The 19161-nt window shown below is 54.4% G+C and overlaps 1 protein-coding gene across 1 annotated transcript in view; it reads right to left on the reverse strand.

Annotated features, from left to right (window-relative positions):
* The window catches only part of HCN4 (hyperpolarization activated cyclic nucleotide gated potassium channel 4), a 46025-nt gene that overhangs the window by 16522 nt on the left and 10342 nt on the right, over window positions 1-19161 (reverse strand). Inside the window, exon 2 of the mRNA XM_033107006.1 lies at window positions 3471-3894. Coding sequence (XP_032962897.1) covers window positions 3471-3894 — 424 coding nt within the window. The remainder of the gene's footprint in view (window positions 1-3470; window positions 3895-19161) is intronic.

Below are 19161 nucleotides of genomic sequence, written 5' to 3' on the forward strand. Positions count from 1 at the left end.
CCACTGGCAGCTCTGTCCACTCCCCCAAATACCACAGCCCCTGGACCTGGCCTAAGCGGGAGCAAGGCTGGACCCCCAGGGACTGGGGCCTGCAGACATGAACCAATGCCAGAGAAGGAAGGGGAGGCCCCCTCTGCTTTCAATGCCAGTCTAGCTATGGGTCCAAGACAAACAGAAGGTTGGGGTTTTTTAGGGACTGAGAAGCCAACATGACCCTGTGTTTCCACTTGGGACAGAAACCACAAGATAAGACTGTCAGGGAATTATGGGGGCAAAAAGTCCTCCATCCTTCCTCTGTAGCGCTCACAGTGACCCAGGCTACCCCCACCTCCACCACCAGTGGCCACTGTCCCTTCTCAGCCCTGAGCTGAGACCCACACGCCAACATCCCTCTGCACCTAGGTGTGTCCCAGGTACCTCACACCCAACCTGTCACCCAGAGCTCCTCCCCTACCCGCAACCTGCACTACTGCCCACCTTCCTAATCCCAACTAAAGTCGTCCCCAACAGAGGGGACAATTACAGAATCAAGGTCATCCTCCTTTCAGGACGCCTCAGGACGTGGGAAGTGCTTGGAACCAGGAGTCTGGAGGCCTGGGTCAAAACTCCCAGCAGCCGGGCCGCTGACCCTCTGATCCTGTTTCCTCACCTCATCAACGGGGCTGATACATCCTGCCCTGCTCGCTTGGCCAGCTGGGAGTGAGGAACCAGTGAACCAGTGGGGAAAACGTATTTGAGAAAAGGAAACGCCCCGTGGAAGAATAGGGGGTTACAAAACAACGGGGTGGGAAGGGGCTTTATTAAGCGGTTCTCTGCCCCAGGCTTCACACAAAGGGTTTATAAACATCAGCTCATGTAATCCTCATGACAATCCAATGAGGCAGGTAGTATTATACTCACTTTGCAGATAAGAGAGAGGCAAGGTGGCACCATGGTCACACAGCTAGGTAGTATGGAGCCAGGATTTCAACTCGAGTGTCACATGTGTCATTCTAGCTCCAAAGCCCTCAAGTACTGCACTGTCAGGCAGGGACTGTCACATTGCTGGGAGCCAGGAGTACAAAGTGGGTTCTGCTCCAGCTCTGCCAGATGTCTGCTGTGTGACCTTGGGCAAGTCATTGCCCCTCCACGGTCATCAGAAATAATGCCAACTTTCCAAGCAAAAGAGAATTTCTGCCGTGGAGTGATTCTGCCAGGCTGGTGTAGGCACTTCTGTGGCACAGGCGCTCATGACAACTCTGATCTCAATCTGCCAGTGCCCCAACCATCAGCAGGGGTGCTGCCATCCAGCTGCTGCCGGGGGTGGGGTGGCAGCTTGGTATCCTGAGCCTGGGAACTTCCGTCCAGTCAAGCAGAGGTGCTGGAGACCAGGAGAGCAGCAGTGCAGCAGTGAGAGGCCAGGAAAGGCATGTCCACTGATCCTTCCCTAGGCCACAGCCCACTCTGGACCCCAGGATGTGCCGTCTCGTCGAGCACTTCTCCCCCAACCCCAGTGCCTCCAGGCTGGCTTGCCTGCCGCTGCTGCCAAGAGGTGTAACTTGGGTGGGTAGCAGATACAGACCAAGGCCACTTGCTGCTTTCAAACCCCAGCTGGGAGACTTCCTTGCTTCCCCCCAGATGACTGCATTCAGGTTTGTTCAGAGTGGTGTTGGCTTCCCCAGTTATTTTCTACAATTTTTTATTTAGCTTCTGTAGCCCATACTCCACCCAGAGCCCCCTCGCATGCCTTTACAGTGTGTGCACACACAACACCAGGCTCCCTGGCGCTTTCCCTCCCCGGAGCCAGCACCGGCAGCTCTGTGTCAGAGGCCACCCCGGGCTGCTGGCACCGAGGGTGGGAAGGCCCCTGAACCGATGGCTGGCAGGGAAGCGGACATAAAACTTCTGACTCCTTTCCTCCGACTGGGACAATTCTGAGGAGTGGTGTGCACTGTCCTCAGAGCTCCCATGGGATGGGGCCCAAGGGGATGGAGGACGTGAAATCCTCCACAGGACTTTGCTTGGTGTCCACCCTTGCTCAGCTTCCTTCCTTTCCCCATTTCTCTTTCCCAATCCCTTACTAGATTTTCCTGGAAACACTGCCCCCTAAAAAGTTACATCCATGCAAATCCTCATCTCAGGGTCTGCTCCAGAAGAACTCAACCTAAGATACTGTGTTTCCCCAAAAATACAGCCTAGCCGGACAATCAGCTCTAATGCATCTTTTGGAGCAAAAATTAATATAATATCCAGTCTTATTTGATATATCAAATATGATATAATATAATATATTACCCAGTCTTATTTTACTATTAGACAGGGTCTAATATAATATAATATAACATAATACTGGGTCTTGTATTAATTTTTGCTCCAAAAGACACATTAGAGCTGATTGTCCATCTAGGTCTTATTTTCAGGTAGTTGCCAACAAAATCTACACAAAAATCCAGACTTCTGCCTCTCATGATCAATCTGTAGATCTAACAACCCTGGGCCCATTCCCACTTGGCAACAAGTGGCTAGAGCTGACTAGAGAGTACCTAATCCAGATGGAAGATGTGGTATTCAGTTTTCCCCAGTCCACAATACCCCTAGTGCCTTCCAACTGGCCCTTTTAACCATTCACATTCCCTCCCTGGCCCCTACAAGCTTATGAGTTTGCAACCCCTACAATACAATACATTGGTTATCAGTGCAGGCTCCAGAATCCAGGTTTACCAATTACTGATTCTGTGACCTTGCTAATTCCCTTAATGTTTCTGTCTCTCGGTTTTCTCATGTAAAAAATATGGTACCGGGGCCGGCCCGATGGCTCAGGTGGTTAGAGCTCCGTGCTCCTAACTCCGAAGGCTAAAAGTTCGATTCCCACATGGGCCAGTGGGCTCTCAACCACAAGGTTGCCAGTTCAACTCCTCGAGTCCCGCAAGGGATGGTGGGCAGCGCCCCCTGAAACTAAGATTGAACACGGCACCTTGAGTTGAGCTGCCACTGAGCTCCCAGATGGCTCAGTTGGTTGGAGCGCGTCCTCTCAACCACAAGGTTGCAGGTTCGACTCCCGCAAGGGATGGTGGGCTGTGCCCCCTGCAACTAGAAAACGGCAACTGGACCTGGAGCTGAGCTGCGCCCTCCACAACTAAGACTGAAAGGACAACAACTTGATTTGGAAAAAAGTCCTGGAAGTACACACTGTTCCCCAATAAAGTCCTGTTCCCCTTCCCCAATAAAATCTTTAAAAAAAAAAAATATGGCACCTACATGTACCTATATGGTATCCTCTATGGATGCTGGCAACTTAAACAAAATACTGCCTGTAAAGTGATTTGTGCAGTACCTAGTACATGATATTCAAACAATTACTAATATTTGTCCTCTTGGAGCAGGGATGCCTGCTACAATCCCACAGCCCATATCTGAGAATACCTGCTGGCTCCTCACTCCCCCTGGGAGAAGACACCCTTCCCCCAAGAGGTTTGGGTCTGAGCACTTACCTCTTCCCACTGGTGAATGTATCGAATGAGGCGGGAGAGACGCAGAAGGCGCAGGAGGCTGAGGATCTTGGTGAAGCGGACGATGCGCAGGGCCCGGGCTGTCTTGTAGACCTCCGAGTCGATGCGCGTCTCCACAATGAGAAAGATGTAGTCCACGGGGATGGAAGAGATGAAATCCACCACGAACCAGCTTTTGAGGTACTTCATCTTAATCCGCTGCGGGTCCAGGATGATCTCTGTGTTGTCCTCCACCACGATCCCTGTGCGGAAGTTGAGGACCAAGTCGATGAGGAAGAACGTGTCTGACACCACATTGAAGACGATCCAGGGTGTGGTGTTCTCATCTTTGAAGAAGGTGATGCCCACAGGGATGATGATCAGGTTCCCCACCATTAGCAGCAGCATGGTCAGGTCCCAGTAGAATCTGCCCAGAGATACAGGGGTCAGTAGCCAGGAGAAGAGAGAGAATGAGTCACAGACTGAGAGAGAGGCTCTGAGGGAGAGCTGGTGTGGGACAGAGAAGTCTTGGGAGTTTCTGCAACACTGTGGGAGGTAGGCCCATGGGGACCAGGGCAAGACGTGGACACCGGCAGAGAGAGAGGCTCTTCCTTCACCAAAGGGTACCTTGTGCCTGCCCCTCTGTGAGCTCCCTGATGATAAGCCTCCTACCCCCATCCCTATGCCCCAGTGAGAGGCAAGCTGAAAAGCAAACACTGATATCCAGAGAGAAGGGCAAGGCTGTTATAGCGGCAGGAGCAGTTCACCCCGCACCAGCCCAGGCAGAGGGCAGGCTGCTCCATCACCCCCATAGGGTACATGTGGCCTCAGACAGGCTGGCAGGCAGACATACCACAGACTGTGACCGTAGAGCAGGGACAGCCCAGACATTCAGCAGGCAGGAGGCCCCGCGCCAGCCCAGGCTTTGTCACTGACACTGTGTGACATCAGGCCGGTGCCCGCCCCATTCTGGGCCTCAGTTTCCCCACTGTGCAATGAGAGGTGGAGCCTCGACACTCAGTCCTGGAATTCTGATCTGGCTCTCTGGGAGAGCCCGTTAGCCTATCCCCTATAGTCAGAAAATGTGTGGCCATCTGTCTCTCCCGCAGAGGTTTCCATTCTAACACAGAGTTGGGGAGGTACAGTGATATCTTCAAAAGCAAGAAGTGCTAATGGGGTGATTTCAAGCACCAGTAAGGTACCACTCAATGCAATAGAGTGCGACCAACCAGGGCTTCCAGCATCATTTCTCCTAAGCCCTCAAAGCAATTGCAAGTGCTTCCAGAGGATGGTAGGGAGGGACCCTCAGGATGAAGCCTCTGAGAGGTTAAACAATGTGAGCAGGTAAAAGCCAACTCTCAGTTTTCCCACCTGACCTGGCTGGGGCCTCTCTGGACTGTGCAGACGACACAAGAAGGTATGACCAGTCATTCCCAGGACCCAGCCCAAGACCACCCACCCCAGGGCTGGCCTCGAGAAGAAAAACTTGCACTGCAGAGCTATTTCCTTCCGTTATTAATTTAGACAGTTATACAATGACAGCTAAAGGTATTAATCTTTATTAATTAATAAAGAAATAAGCATGTCTTCTCCCAAGAGAAGTAACCTTTCAGCCACCTTTAATTTTCTACTGCAGGGAAGCCAGAAGTGAGTGAGAGACAAGACGACAGCTTTCCCTGTCTTCAGAGGTTCCCACCACAAAACCCAAGTGCCCCTGCGTGAAGGATTCCAGGTTCGAAAACAAAAATTACTTCACAGCAAATTGTATTTTTTGCCAGACTCAAAATGGTGCTGAGTCCAGGAGAGGGTAGGGCCTGCTTCACTGAAGGTGAGCCAGACAGCTGTCCACCATCACACAGCTCGGGGAAGGGTGGCTTCCCGAAAGGCAGCTGCTTTGAAAGCCATGTCCTTCAGAGCCTCAAGACAGGACCTCAAGTCAGAGACTCACTAGGCTAAGGTTTCTCAGTCTAAGGCTGGTGCCAAGAGTTCAACTTCAGCTCCTCCCCTGCCCCACAACCCACCATCCCTTTTCTAGTGCCAATCTCCCCATGTCATCTGGGAGAACCCAACCTAAGATCCAGGAACCCACCCTAGCCTTCACATCCAGTACACAGAACACAGCACATCCTGCTAATGACTCAGGGGTGGGAGGGGGTCAGGAGAATGGTTTCAGCTTCTATGGGGTGCTCTTGAGCTATGTACACACTACCCAGCCTCCTGTACATCATTCAAAGACAGCTGTAGACACTCTTTAGATGCCACACACAGGTATCCCCATTCACACACACAGTGTGCAAACACCTTTTTATACACATGGCCATCATTCCTTTTTCATTTAATCTCATGGGGAAAACAAAGCAAAAAAAAAGAAAAGACACAGAGAGGCCACTGAGGGCCCTGTGGTCCTCTGCATATAAAGCTAATAATACACCCAGGCAGGAGGAGTTTCTAAAATTAACAAAGCAGGCGCAAGTGGCTGCGAATGCTGACTGGGGCAGGCCTGCCACTCCGGCGGGTTTCTACACTCTCCCGGCTCTAGTTCTCTCAATTAGAGACCAAATTTAAGACAGTAATTAACAGGAGAATGTTTGCATTTAGTGGTCTTCATAAAACCAAATTACACGAGGCAAAAACAGCCATTTCCTTGCATTCTGACTAATTGTTTCAATCGTGAGTTTCCAGATGCTGAGGGATATTTCTGGTGCCTAATCTGTGCTGGGGTCGGGATACTGGAGCGCCCCCCCACCCCACAAACCACTATGCTGGAGCATCGCAGAGCTTCTCAAAGGCAGCATGATATGGTGGGAAAAGAGAAGCACAGGCTAGCTTGGAGGCAGCCAACGCGGATTCAATTTCTGGTTCCATCATTTACTAGCAAGTCACTCAATCTCTCCATGCCTCAGTTTCCTCATCTGATCAATGAGGACAGTAACAGTACCTAACTAGCAGAATCATTATAAGAATTAAATGAATTAATATGTACAAAATGCTCTAACCTATACCTAGCTATATTATTAAATGAGTAAATAAGTAATTTGAAAGTCAACAGATTAACAGAAAAGAGGTGAGAAAGGAGGAAGATTTAATCTTCCAGAGAAGAGCCAAAGCAAAGCATCTCCTGGGGGTGGGGGCAGAAGAGAACTCATAATGATCCTGCAAGAGCCGGCAGTGGGAGTCAGGGATCACAGTAGTCCTTGAACAGTCAGGTGACAGAACCTACTCAGCTTGGCAGACAGATGCTCTGGCCTCCGGGAGCTCATGGTCCAGTCAGAGGACAAGGCTTTGAGAGAAGACAAGTTGGGCAATGATGTAAGAAACCGTCCAGGGCAGCAGCCCAGGCATCTGAAAAGGTGGGCTCCCGGTGGCCCAGGAGGGTAAGGCAAGAAAGCGCTCCTGGAGAAGGTGAAAGAGGTTTGGCTTTGGGAGCTGCCCTTGGCCTCACAGATTACCTTTCCTTACTCTTGCCAGATGGTTACACGGATGTCAGCAAGCGGAGCCCGGCCGGAGGTGGGAGGAGGGGGGAACAGCACCACGGACAGCTCCCGGCGCGCCTGCGCGCCAGGCAGGGGAAGTCGGCCAGGCCCTCCCCGCGCCCGCCACCAACTGGCATCCTCAGCTCCCTGACCCCTCTTGTCTCCCAATCCGAGTGACCAGAAGCATCTCAAGTGATGCCTTCATGTCCCTGGGGATTTTCACTGGGGATTTTCACTGGGGACTCCTTGGTGACTGGAAAGCCTTTGTTCCTGAAGACTCCAAAAACACCGCACGTGTTGAGCACTTCCTTTGTGCTTTCCAGGCATCAATCACTTCATGGAACCTTAACACCAGCACTGAAGTGCTGTATTTTCTCTGTATGTTACAGATGATGACTCTGGGGCTCAGAGAGAAGAAAGTGTCTTCCCCAGACCACACACTAGTGAGGGGCAGGCCGAAGATTCAGAGAGGTTTGTGGGTCTCTGACCTCTGGGGATTTTAGGCACCTCATGGGATTCGGGGAGGTAGACAAGCCTCTAGCACGTTTGCGTCATACATGGGAGGGGGCCTCCCACAGCAGGTGCAGCCCCTGCCCCAGAGAGAAGAGCGGAGAAGAGAGGGTTGCAGAGAGGTTTCAAGGCGACCCATCTTCCTCATGCTGGAGCCTTCTGGCGTACTGCCAAGGTGGGGAAGTAGCACACCTTTCAAGTATTAGAAAAGAATCCATCATCAGCAGTCACTTGGGCACAGCTGTACCTATTCTGTAGCACAGAAAACTACGGTCCACAAAGGAGGGAACACTAACATTTCCAAAGCTTCAGGCTGGATTCCCACACTCCCCTAGCACCCCACCGCCCCGAGAATCATTCATGAATAAGTCCCACAATCCAGAGTATGCGTCTATGGTGGTGGGTGGCGGGCCCTGGCAGGGAAGCAACGGACAGCCACACTCGGGCATGCTGCAGCGGGCACATGTCTCATTAGAGGCCTTGGTCTCTCCAAGCCAGATGCTGCTGTCCCATCACAGTGCTCTCTAAGCCGAGAGGAAGTCCTGGGCGGCAAGCGAGCAAATGGGCTTTGGGGGCCCTCAATCCCGGACCTTACTTCCTGCCTGGACCAACAGGTCCATCCGGGCGGGCAGGCAGGCAGGCAGCCTCGCAGCAGGAGGACATGGCCTACGGGCCAGCTTTGGAGGAGCAGGACCCATATGCAGGAGAGGAGCACAGCCTGACAGCCTTTCACGCCGACACCTGATGCATGTCATGGTTTGATCTCAGAGGAAGGTTATGGCCTCAAGGCAGCTGAGAGAAGACAAAATGGGGGGCTCTTGACGGCACTCAGAGCTGCAGGACCAGACCCACGGCCCTCTCCTTCCCTGGACGGGAGGGCGATGAAACGGGGGCAGAGGTGGGGGTCCCGGAGCAGGGATGACCTCCTCTTTTGTCCACACACCCCCACGCTTGCCTTCATGCACAGATGCTCACACACATACATATGCCTACATACCTGCACACGCGTACACATGCACATGCACAAAAACACCCAGGAATACAGTTTTGTTCACTCTTATCTATGCACTCCTGTTAACTTTTGCCCTCACACACACATCCATTTTCACACATGCACACTTTCATGCACACCCACTTGCGTACATTTCGAAACAAATGCTATCCACTGGGAATCCTGTCAGCTGGAAGAAAAAGAATGTCTTTTTTTTGCCCATTAAAATACATTCCATCCTTCAAAATTTATCTGAAGTGTTACCTCTTCTGGGCCTCTCCAAACTCTCACTAGCTGCGCCCCGGCCCAGCCTGAGCCCTGGCTTTGGATCTCCCAGACCGCTGTGGGCTCAGGAGCCTTGTCCCAGACACGCCTGTGTGCCTGTAGTGCTGACTGCAGGCCAAGATCCCGTGTCCTCCCAGGTGAGTGGCACACCCAGAGCCCCATCTTTTACCCCCTCCCTCTGTGTACATGGCTCCACTCAGCCCCTACTCCTCGCACCAGACCTGCAGCCCCACCTGCCACCTGGAGGGCCTGCTGTCCAAGCCCGAGGCTGAACTCGGCTTCTTCCTCCTCACAGCTGAACGGCAGAGCATTTCATTCATCACCTAGGCTTGCAATCTCAGATCCACCCTCAGCTGCTTTCTCTTCCCTCCCACTTGCTCCTTCAGGCCCCCACGCTGTGACCACGTCTTGGGGGCTCTTCCTGAGCCTGTCCCAGAAAGCTCTTTCCCAGGTCAGTCCCTCACCGCTCCACACTCGGACCTTTGCCCCTGCCACACACATGGTCTCCAGCCTCCACTCTCTTTCCTGCAACTCACATGTCTTCTGGGTTACCTTTCCAAACAACACTGCGATAATGTTACCCCTTGCTTGCACCCTTTTGGCGGACGCTCCAATAACTACAGAAGAAAGTTTGAGCTCCTTGGTCTGGTACGCCAACCTCCTTCCCGCTTCTCCCTCCTGTTTCCCTCACAGTAGCCAGCTGGACACCCAAAGCCCCACCCTTTCTCCATCCACATCCTGGTTCCTCCTGAGAACCATTCCTGCCTCCTGTGCTCCCATCTTTTGAGGTCGCTTCCCTCAGCCAAGGCCCGGCTTAGCTGCCTCCTCCTCCACCAAGTTTACCTAACCTAGCTGTCTGTTAGCAGTTGTCACATCCTGCCCTGCCCCTCAGACACCACCTGCCTCTTGGTCCAGCCGCCCCACAAGTCATAGAACCTAAGGACCCAGGAATCTTCATGTCAGAGAAGGAAGTGGGCGCTGGGAGAGTCCCCCTCCATCTGTGCTCTACGCCCTTCCCAGACCCAGCACAGGGAACTGCGCAGGGCGATGAAGGTGAGGAGGAGGCAGGAGGACGGTGCCAACATGTGGTGGGCACCATGCTGCCCTCCGATTGTTTCATTTAATCCTCACAAAAACCCTATGAGGCAGATACTATGATTAGGCCCACTTTACAGATAAAAAGATGGAGGCACAGAAACTGAGAAATTTTCATAGATGAGGTATCAAGAATTCAAACCCAGCAGCCGGATTCCAGGGTCCCACCTCTAACCGCTATAGAAACCTAAACCCGGCTGGCAGTCTTTTCTCCCTGCCAACCCCTCTCCTGCGCCCTGTTCCGTGGTCCCCCATCTTCAACTTCCTCATTCCCTCATCCCTCCACTTCTTTCCTTAAATGAACCTTAGTTGTATCCTAAGGACATCAGTCTCCCAAACCACAGACCTCAGGGTCAGGGTGCGGACGCATTCGCCCCCCTCCCTCCTGATGCCATCTCCTGCCTGTGGGAGCACTGCCTACAAGATCTTTTGAGCAGCCCGTCATTTGCTCGCCATCCTTCCAGCATCCATCTGCCACCCTCGGGCCCCTGGCAATGTTTGTACCTGGTGCACAACTTCCTGTTCCTCTCCAAGTCCTGCCATCATCCTGAGTGTCCTCTACGCCACATCACTGACGCAACAACACCCCGCCTCCCACTGCTTCGAATCCCTGACTAATGACTCCACTTCAGTCATCCAGTCCAACAGCTCACCTGGACCTGTCACCATGTGCAGTGGTTTCATCACTAACCTCAGAGGAGGGGTTCTCTCTCGCGCCCTCACCCCCTTTCCTTCCAGATCCCTGACCCAATCATGCTACGTCTGTTCTTTAATGTCCCATGAGCCTCCGGTTGGCTGAGTCCTCTGATTCTCCCATCAGAACCCTCCTGCCTCCTTCCAACCCCAGCGGACTTAACGGTCCACCTCATCTACCTGCCTCGCCCAATCCCTCTGGCACCCACGTCACAAGATCACAGCCCTGGATCAGGCCAGTACCAGCCCCTGTCATGTTCCCATGCAGCTGTGCAGGAAACCCCACCATCTCAGATCGGCCCAGTAAGTGCCCTAGCTCTTGCGCCTCCGTTTCCACCAAGGTTTCCGTACGCCGCCGGGCCTTCACCTCCACCAGCCCATCCTCGCAGGAGACCCTACTAAGCTTTCCCTGCCACTCTCCTATGACACCTATTACAAATTATAGCCTCTCTCCTCAAAGCTCTGGAACCACTCCCCACCCCCTTCTACTTCACAGAGGAAGGAGAAGCCAGCAGGATGTCCCACTCCTCTTCCTGCTACCAGACTCCTGCCTTGCCTGCCTCTCCCTCACCCCCTGCCCCCGCGTCACAAGGAAAGCAGGGACTGGTCCACCTCTTGACACCATTCCCTTTTGCCTCCCCAGGCCCTTCACCTGCAGGTCGCTCCCCTTTCACCTGTCCCTCCAACCCCCTCTCTACGGGTCCTTTCCCATCAGCCTTTCCTCTTAGCTCCTTACACTTACATACAATCACTCCCTGAATCCCGACTGTGGTATCTCTTCTCCTCTCAGAACCAAGCTTCCTAAAGGAGGTGTCACTGTCCCCACTCTCCCTTCCTTTCCATTCCCAATACTCCTCTCAACCGGTCAGCAACATCGCAATGCCCACCCTGCTCCAAAACCTGGAGGGCTCTTCCCAGCCCTTTCCTGGGGGAGCCTGAGCACATCTGGCACTGCACATCTGGCACTGCACCGTCCTGCCGAGACGCCCCGCCCCACTGCATTCTCGCCATTCTCCCTGCCTCTCCTTTCCCTTCCCAGACGGGCTCCTTTTCCCCTGGGTGACCTTTAAGTGCTTTTGTTCCTGTGGGCCCCCACCTCTTTCCCCTCTTACATGCTCCCTGGGCGACCTCACCGCCTCCCACAGCTTCACTGTCCTGCTGGCTTTCAAACCAGACCTCTCTCGAGCCCCGCCCCATATGTCCACTTGCTGACTACACGTCGCCACCTGGATGGGAACCCCACTCTGGACATACAACTTAACAGCATCCCCACAAACTCTTGTGGTGCCAGCAGCCATCAACCTGGGAGTTACCGTCATCCCTGCGTCTCCCTCACCCATCAGCCCTCGGTCACACAGGACCCAGTGGGTCTCACCAACCCACCACCTGACCTACTCCCGCAGCTTCCTAACTGCAGGGTCCAGGGTGGGGTCTGAATCCTTTCTCCAGCCCACTCTCCACACCTGCCCAGCCCGAAGTCCTTCCACACTAAAACCCAAGCTCCTCGCTGTCATCCCCAAGGCCCTTCCTAACCCGTATTCCGCCGCCTTCTCCTGCCTTGAGTCTCACCACTCCTTCCCTCTAATGCTCTGCAGACACACTCAGCAGATTTCAGTGCCCCAGACACACCGTGCTTCCTTTGGCCTCTGGCCTTTCCTACACTCTGGCGTCTGCCTGGAACTCTGCCCGCACAGCCCCCTTGGCTCAGAAGAGGCATCACTTTTCCTGGGAAGCCTTCTTTGTACCCCAGGAAATCTGATTACATGCCTCTTGTGTGTGTTGCGCTAGCACAGTGTTTATCACACTATGATGAAATTGTGTGTTTTATTGTTTATCTTGTGGTCACTCAACTCTCTGAACCTGGCACAGTGCTTTTTCCATAGCAGGTCCTAATAAACATGGGAATGGGTGGAAATATGTGAACAGGTGAATGAATGAATGAATGAATGAATGCCTCAGAGGCATAGGCTGAGTGGCTGGGGGCCCCGCAGACGCTACAGGAAATGGACAGCCCTCCGAGACCAAGAACTTATCACGTCCAAACTCCCAAGGCTCCCAGGCTCCCAGAAACATCCATTAGCAAATGGCCCCCACCTGGCTTTGGAGACGATGATGGAGAAGTCACAGAGCAGGAGGGAAAGTGCTAGAAAGGGGACAGGTGGGTGAACAAGAGATGGGCCAGGAGAAGCATGGGGGTTGGGGGTTCTGACACAGTGGGACTAGAGAAGGGGCTGCGGGGAGAGAGTCTCGCCAAAGACTTCAGCCAAGGCCATGACCGTTTCCGGCCTGACCAGCAGGAGCAGGACGACAGGACACTCCATGCTCTCTCATTGAGGGATCCACCCTTCTCCCAAATAGGCCTAGCAAAGACATTAGGGGGGGCACAGAGACGGGGGGGGGGGGGGGGGGGAAGGAGAAGGGGGGGCGGTGAAGGGCAAGGAAGGTTGCAGTTCCACCCTTTTCCTAGAATCCCCTCTGTTGCCCCACCTTGCAGACCCAGGACGTGTCTTGCCTCCCCAGCCCCGCTGTGTGTGTGTGTGTGTGTGTGTGTGTGTGTGTGTGCGCGCGCGCGCACGCTCCCTGAAAACAGAAAATATTTCTCGCCCTTTTCTGAGATGTGAACACATAGCTGGGCCTGGAATGGGGGGCAGGTGTCTCAGGAAAACTGTCTTATTGTTAAATGATGGGTGGATTAAAGACTCTTGCCAGCAGGAAAAAGAGACTGCCAAAAGTAAAAATGAAAAAGAATATGCTGAAATGTTAGCACAGATTATTGCTAAGTGGTGGGATTACGGGTGATGTGCGTTTTCTCCATCGCACCTTTCTATAGTCTCCAAGTTCTTATTTTCTAAAGAACGGGCAAGTATTACCTTTATCATTAGAAAAATAAATCCACTGTAACCAATGGCCAGCGTCCCATGCTGTCAGAATCCCCTGACATGTGTCCGGGAAGACACCCAAACCTCAGGAATGCCCAAGTGGCAGTGTAGACAGGAGAGCAGTGCTGTCATGGTGGGAAAGTCAAGCAGGGCAGAGCTTCTGGAGGTGAGCGACAAAGGAGAGGGAAGCAGGGCGGGCGTGACAGGCAAAGGGAACCACACGCCTGCTCACAGCACAGGTGGGGACGCGCACAGGAGGGGACGCACACATGTGGGCACTTTCCTTGCCTTCCCTCCCTCACAACCATGACAACTGTTTGGAAGCATGGACCCACCCCTCCCTGCCCCCACCTGTCCCGCCTCCTGTTTATCATTCTGAGGCAGGGCTGCCACCTGGCTCCCTCCCTCCCCTACACGCACCCAAATCAGCTGCTGGCTGCCCGGGGTGCTGGGGTGGGGTACTCAGGAGTCCTCCCTGCCTTGGCCCCTGGATCTGGCACTTGAGCTTCCTCCTCCCGCCTCAGACTGGAAATCTGCCCCCCACAACCTTCTTGGGCCAGACTGGGCCCTCAGCTGTGGCCTCTGAGGGGAACACACACACCCTCCCACCTCTCGCCCTATCCCCTCTCCTCCCTGCCCCCGGGCTCCCCACTCACAGCAGACGAACTGCTCCCTTCCTCCCACCCTTGCCTGGCCACCAGGGCTCTATTTTTAACCCACCTCAAAATCTCTGACTCAGAATCACAGGGCTCCCAGATAGCTGCTCCTTCGGCCACCTGGGGCTGCCTCCGAAACAGATTCAGAGCCAAGGGCATCTAGTGCTTGGATATGGGTGGGTTGTTTGGATTTGGGTGTATCTTTATTTTCTAATTTTTCTATGATTATCAATTACTTGAGGAACAAAATTAGTTTTTGTAGACCCAAACAAAGATGCCCCTTTACCCCTGTCTCTTCCACTTCCCCCCGTGTCCGGAGCTAAGCCCCAGGCCCTCATCCTAGAGTGAGTTAGTCCCGGCCACTCCCCAAACACAAGGTGTAACGGACTGAATCTTCCCTTCCCCTTCTGTGGGTCTTCAATGACACAGCACACAGATCACCAAGGGCTCTTTCCAAGATGCAGACTTAGGTTCACTAGGCGTAGGGTGATTGCTCACAGGCTCCCCAGTGTTGCTGCGGCTGCTGGTCCAGGGACCACACTGAGTCGCCAGGCTATAGCCAATGGTACAGTGGTCAGTCATTCTTCTGTTTGAATACTTAGCTGTGTGGCCTTGGACAAATCACTTAACCTCTCTGAGCCTGTTTACTCATGTGCAAAATGAGAACGTGAGCCCCACTTCCCAGGATGTTGTTTGATTTCAATGAGATGATGTTTAAAATATACTACACAGTATAAATACTCGGTACATGCTGGCTGTCATCATCATCATCACTGCTCTTGTCACCACTGAGATGCAGGATCCCCGAGAGCTACAGGGGTCCTGAGATATGTGGACTGGTCCCACCTCAAGGAGTCCTCAGTCTGGGGGACAGACAGACCCACCCCACAGGGGAGCTGCGGATCCAGGCCAGCTCCAAGGGCCTATGGGGCCATAAGCCAGCGGGGAGGGGAGTGAGGGGTTGTCTGGCTCTGCAGCCTCGCAGGCTGGGAACAGCCAGAGGGAACATTCATCCAGGCTTGAGAATGTGGATGGAGGGGCAGGGACAGCATGGCCCGCTGGGTACTGCAGCCCCAAAGAGCAAGGGCCTGAGTGTGTCGACGGGTCGGCATTGTGGTTACAAGAGGAGGTCCTCACTGCACAGCAGCAGGAATCTAGGCCAGGGGCCTGAGAGTCTAGGTTCTAGGCCCAGCCCCATGTCTATTTGCTCCGTGCCTTTGAACAAGTCCCTGCCTCTCGCAGTCCTTTCCTCAGTTTTCCCATTGGCACAAGGAGAGGACGGAGCTTGGTGATCTGTAAGGACGTGCCCTTTCCACGAACCTCTGCAGTGCAGAGGCCACAGAGGCGAGCCAAGGGCAGCGGCCGATGACAGCGCGCTGAGAAAGGCTTCCCATCCCAGCGCTCTGACACCTCAGCCCCAACCCAATACTTGTCTGAAGAGGAGAGAAGATGGGGCCTCCTGAATGCCAGACGGAGTAGTCAGGGCTCTGCTGGGGACAGGGGGCCCAGGAAGGTGGCAGAGCGAGACGCGGGGGGAAGGGAATGTGACTAAGCCTTCCCAACAGTACACAGGCCTGGCCACGGGACACCAAGGCACCAACCCGCTGCCTCCCTGGTGCGCTGAGCCCGCATCTGGAGACCCTGAGTCTCTGCACGATGATGACAGACACACCAAACTCTACAGCAGGGTCGCCTGTTCTACAAGGCCCTGAGCTGCCAGGATGCTGTGTTTCCTCTTTAGCAGCCTAACCTCTCTGAGCTTCACCCAGCTGCCAAGACCACCTGGGGAAAATGGGGGAGGGGACTAGCAGCTGGAGAACTTGCCTGCTCAGCTTACAGGAAACAAAGAAGGCTCAAACACGGCTCTCGGCTCTCGCCACTCCTCTCCCCACTCAGGAGAAGGGAACAAAAATAGAACACTGCTGTGGAGTAGCACATGAGTGCAACCTCGGGGGAATTAGGTAGGCGAGCTCACCTGCTCCTGCGGAGGGCGTGCCAACGTGCAGGAGGAAACGGGATGGACGTGGGGCGAGCTTCTGGAGGCCGGGCAGCACTGGTGGGCGGGGACCGAGGACACCACGGGGGCGGGGCTGCCCCATAGAAGACAGCTTACTACCCTAAATATTGACTCTGGAGCGTCTACATGCTGCTTTCTTGCTGGGATGGGGGTCTCCTGGGAGTTCCTGGGCCCTGAGAACATGAGACGGAGGGGACTCCACTGCCTGCCCTCTGGGAAAACAGTCTGACAAGGATGCTGGGCAAGGCCCATGTCTCTTGGGGTCCCACCAACCCCCGAGTTTCATGACTCTGATTGCTAACAACCTGCCAGAAGGCAAAGGGGGGGGGGGGTCGACTCCCTTGGAGAGGGGCCCATCACGAATGGGCTTGGGTGCAGGTATTTCTTTGGGCCGGGGGGGTCAGCGTTTCAGCCCCAGGCTCCGGGGAGCACTGCAGGTCTACAGCAAACATGGTGAGGTCAGAAACTGCAGAGTCCTCACGTGTGGTGGGCTTTGTGGGGGGCGGACGCAGAATCACCTGGGTGCTCCCCAAAACTACACCTCCCGGGGCCTCACCCAGGGAGGCCCAGGCATCTGTCACTGCACAAAGCTCCCTGGTGACTTTGTGGCTGCCCATTTCAGCTTTAGGGTCTTGCTAAAACCCAATCCCTCTCCAGTCCCATTTTCAGATGAGAAAATCAAGGCCCAGGGAGCTGAGGCCTGGCCTCTGCCAACAGAGTAGTGGGATGGCCAAGTCTTCACTTGGCCCCTTCACACTGGCCCCTCGGCTCTGTCCCCAGAAGCTGCAGAGCAACACGGTGGGATGGCGACTCCCAGAGCCTGGGGGACAGAAGAACAGCTTGTCGTGTTCCTTCCCCTGCCAGTTCCAACGTTGGTGGTCCTGCTGGCTGAATGCTTCGAGGCCAGGTCTGAGCTTCCAGGAGGGGACCCTGCCCCTGAGGAGAGGTGGCTGGTTGGGGCCCTTTGCCCAGGGACCAGGGAACAAAGAAAAGAAAGCCTACTCTCCACTCCCACAGGGGCCATGATCTGAAGGAGCGGGCAGGCAGGCCTCGGGTCGCAGCAGAGCACACGAATACCACACAACACGCCAAGGAGACCCTGGCCTCGTCCCCTAGGACAAGGGCTAGAAGACCCTCAGCAGAAAGAGGCCCATGGGTAGGAATCCTTATCTGGTCCAGGAGTACAGGGGCTGCCTAATGCCAGGATGGCATCTGGCTGGGCCAAGCAGTGTCTCCAGAAAGAAGGAGGGAGATTCTCATCAGCACTGCTTGTGGGCAGCTGTCCCTACCCCGCTGGCTCCATTTGTACTAATGGGGTCAGTTCCGGGTTCGATACCTATTTTGCTAATTAGCTTTGCTCTCTTTCTCAACCGCACACTGAGCCCTGACCCTGGACACAGAGAGGAAAGGGCTTTGCTGAGGTCACACAGCAGAACAGGATGAGGGTCTGGAGGGCACAAACTCAGTGTGCGAGGGCTGGGCGGTCACAGCTGGGACACATCAGGACGAGGACCCTGGGCTCAAGGGTGGGTCAGCCTCGTGCTGCGCACCGGCAGCCCCAGCAGCAATCACCTGCTGGACCAAGTTTCCTCTAAAAGGTGACAACAGCATTGATGAGACCTGTGGGCCTGAGGGTTTTCCTGTCCCTGGGGAAGGGAACAGTGCCCGTATCCCCTGACAAATGAGGTGGGAGAAGCCCGTGGCTGGCTTTGGCAGCGAGTGGCTGGGGACTCACGTTAATTATTGACAGGGGCTGTTCCAGCCTGCAACGGGAACCGCAGGGTAATTACTTCTGGGCTCCAGGCCACACGCTCAGTGCTATGACTGCAATAGCAGCACCTGCCTTCCAGGGCCTAGTACAGCAGAAGGGGGTTTTAGGTCATGCAGCTGGAGTCACGGCCCCAGGGAGCTCCCCTGGGCTGCAAAGATAGCCAGATACATGCAGACACAGGCATACACACTCAGGCAGCATCTGGGCATGACCTGGGGCAATGGGGTCAAAACCCTCAGGTGAAGGGCAGAGCTTAAGGAATACAGGTACAAAGAAGCAGATTCTGAGTAACCTGCCCTCAATGCCTGCCAATATCCACCCAGCCAAGTGGCACCTTAGCTCAAGCTCCCAGACACCTGCTGTCAAGAAAGTTTGCAAAATGGTTCTCTCTCTCTCTCCTTCAGATCCAGCCCATATCTGCTTCCTCCAGGAAGCCTTCCCTGATCATCAATCCATACTGGCCTAGGTCTTGTCTGCCCTCCTCTAAACCAAACCTGAGGACTGACCCTAAGAGGACCTAAACCCTACCTGCTCTTAGCCAGGTGGGTAGTGACCCCCATCCTCCACTGAGCCCCGATGCTGCTCACACATAGTAAATGAAAACAGTCTTAGAATGGACTATCTGGTCTCTGAGGCGGCACCAGCCCCATTGGCTTGCCCCTTCCCAAGCCCAGAAGACAATATATTAGCCAGCCCGTGTTATATATTAATTTCTGAAAGCCTTGTTCACACAGACATAACATGTCCACCCACATGAGTAAATGCTTAGACACAAAATCAGCAGCAGCCAATCATCAGGCCCCCACAGCTACCGTGAGCAGACCTGGAGGCCCTGTTGCTTGCTGTGCAATTTGTGGGAGCCCAGAGCCAGAGTGCAGTGGAGTGCAGGGTGACCCCCTATCGAGCCAGTACACCTCTCTGCCCAGGCCCAGCCTCACTCTGCAGGAGCCACAAGCTGGCTGCCTGGCTGGGAAGAGACACCAGCCCCCACCAATGAGAGCTGAGGGCGGGAGTGGTCACGTGCGAGATTTGGTGGCTCTGGTGTCCAGCAGCGGTGGCACTGTTGTTTCTTTATAATTTATACTTGACCTCTCAGAGAGGGCCAGAGGCAGCTGGCCCAGATGCTAAGAGGTACAGGAGTTCAGGGAGCTTAAAGGAAGGGGGGTGCTTCCTAAAGGGGAGAGGTGGGCCACACTGCCCCAAGCCCGGTGTATCAGAGAGCCACAAGGCTGGTTCGCAGGCTTTGTTTAAGGACTTGTTCCTGACCTCAGACCAAGGCCTTATCTTGATCCCTGGCTGAACCCTGTCACAGTCTGGGCCCAGG

Source organism: Rhinolophus ferrumequinum, chromosome 6 (genome assembly GCF_004115265.2).
Source record: "Rhinolophus ferrumequinum isolate MPI-CBG mRhiFer1 chromosome 6, mRhiFer1_v1.p, whole genome shotgun sequence".
Lineage (NCBI taxonomy): Eukaryota > Metazoa > Chordata > Mammalia > Chiroptera > Rhinolophidae > Rhinolophus > Rhinolophus ferrumequinum.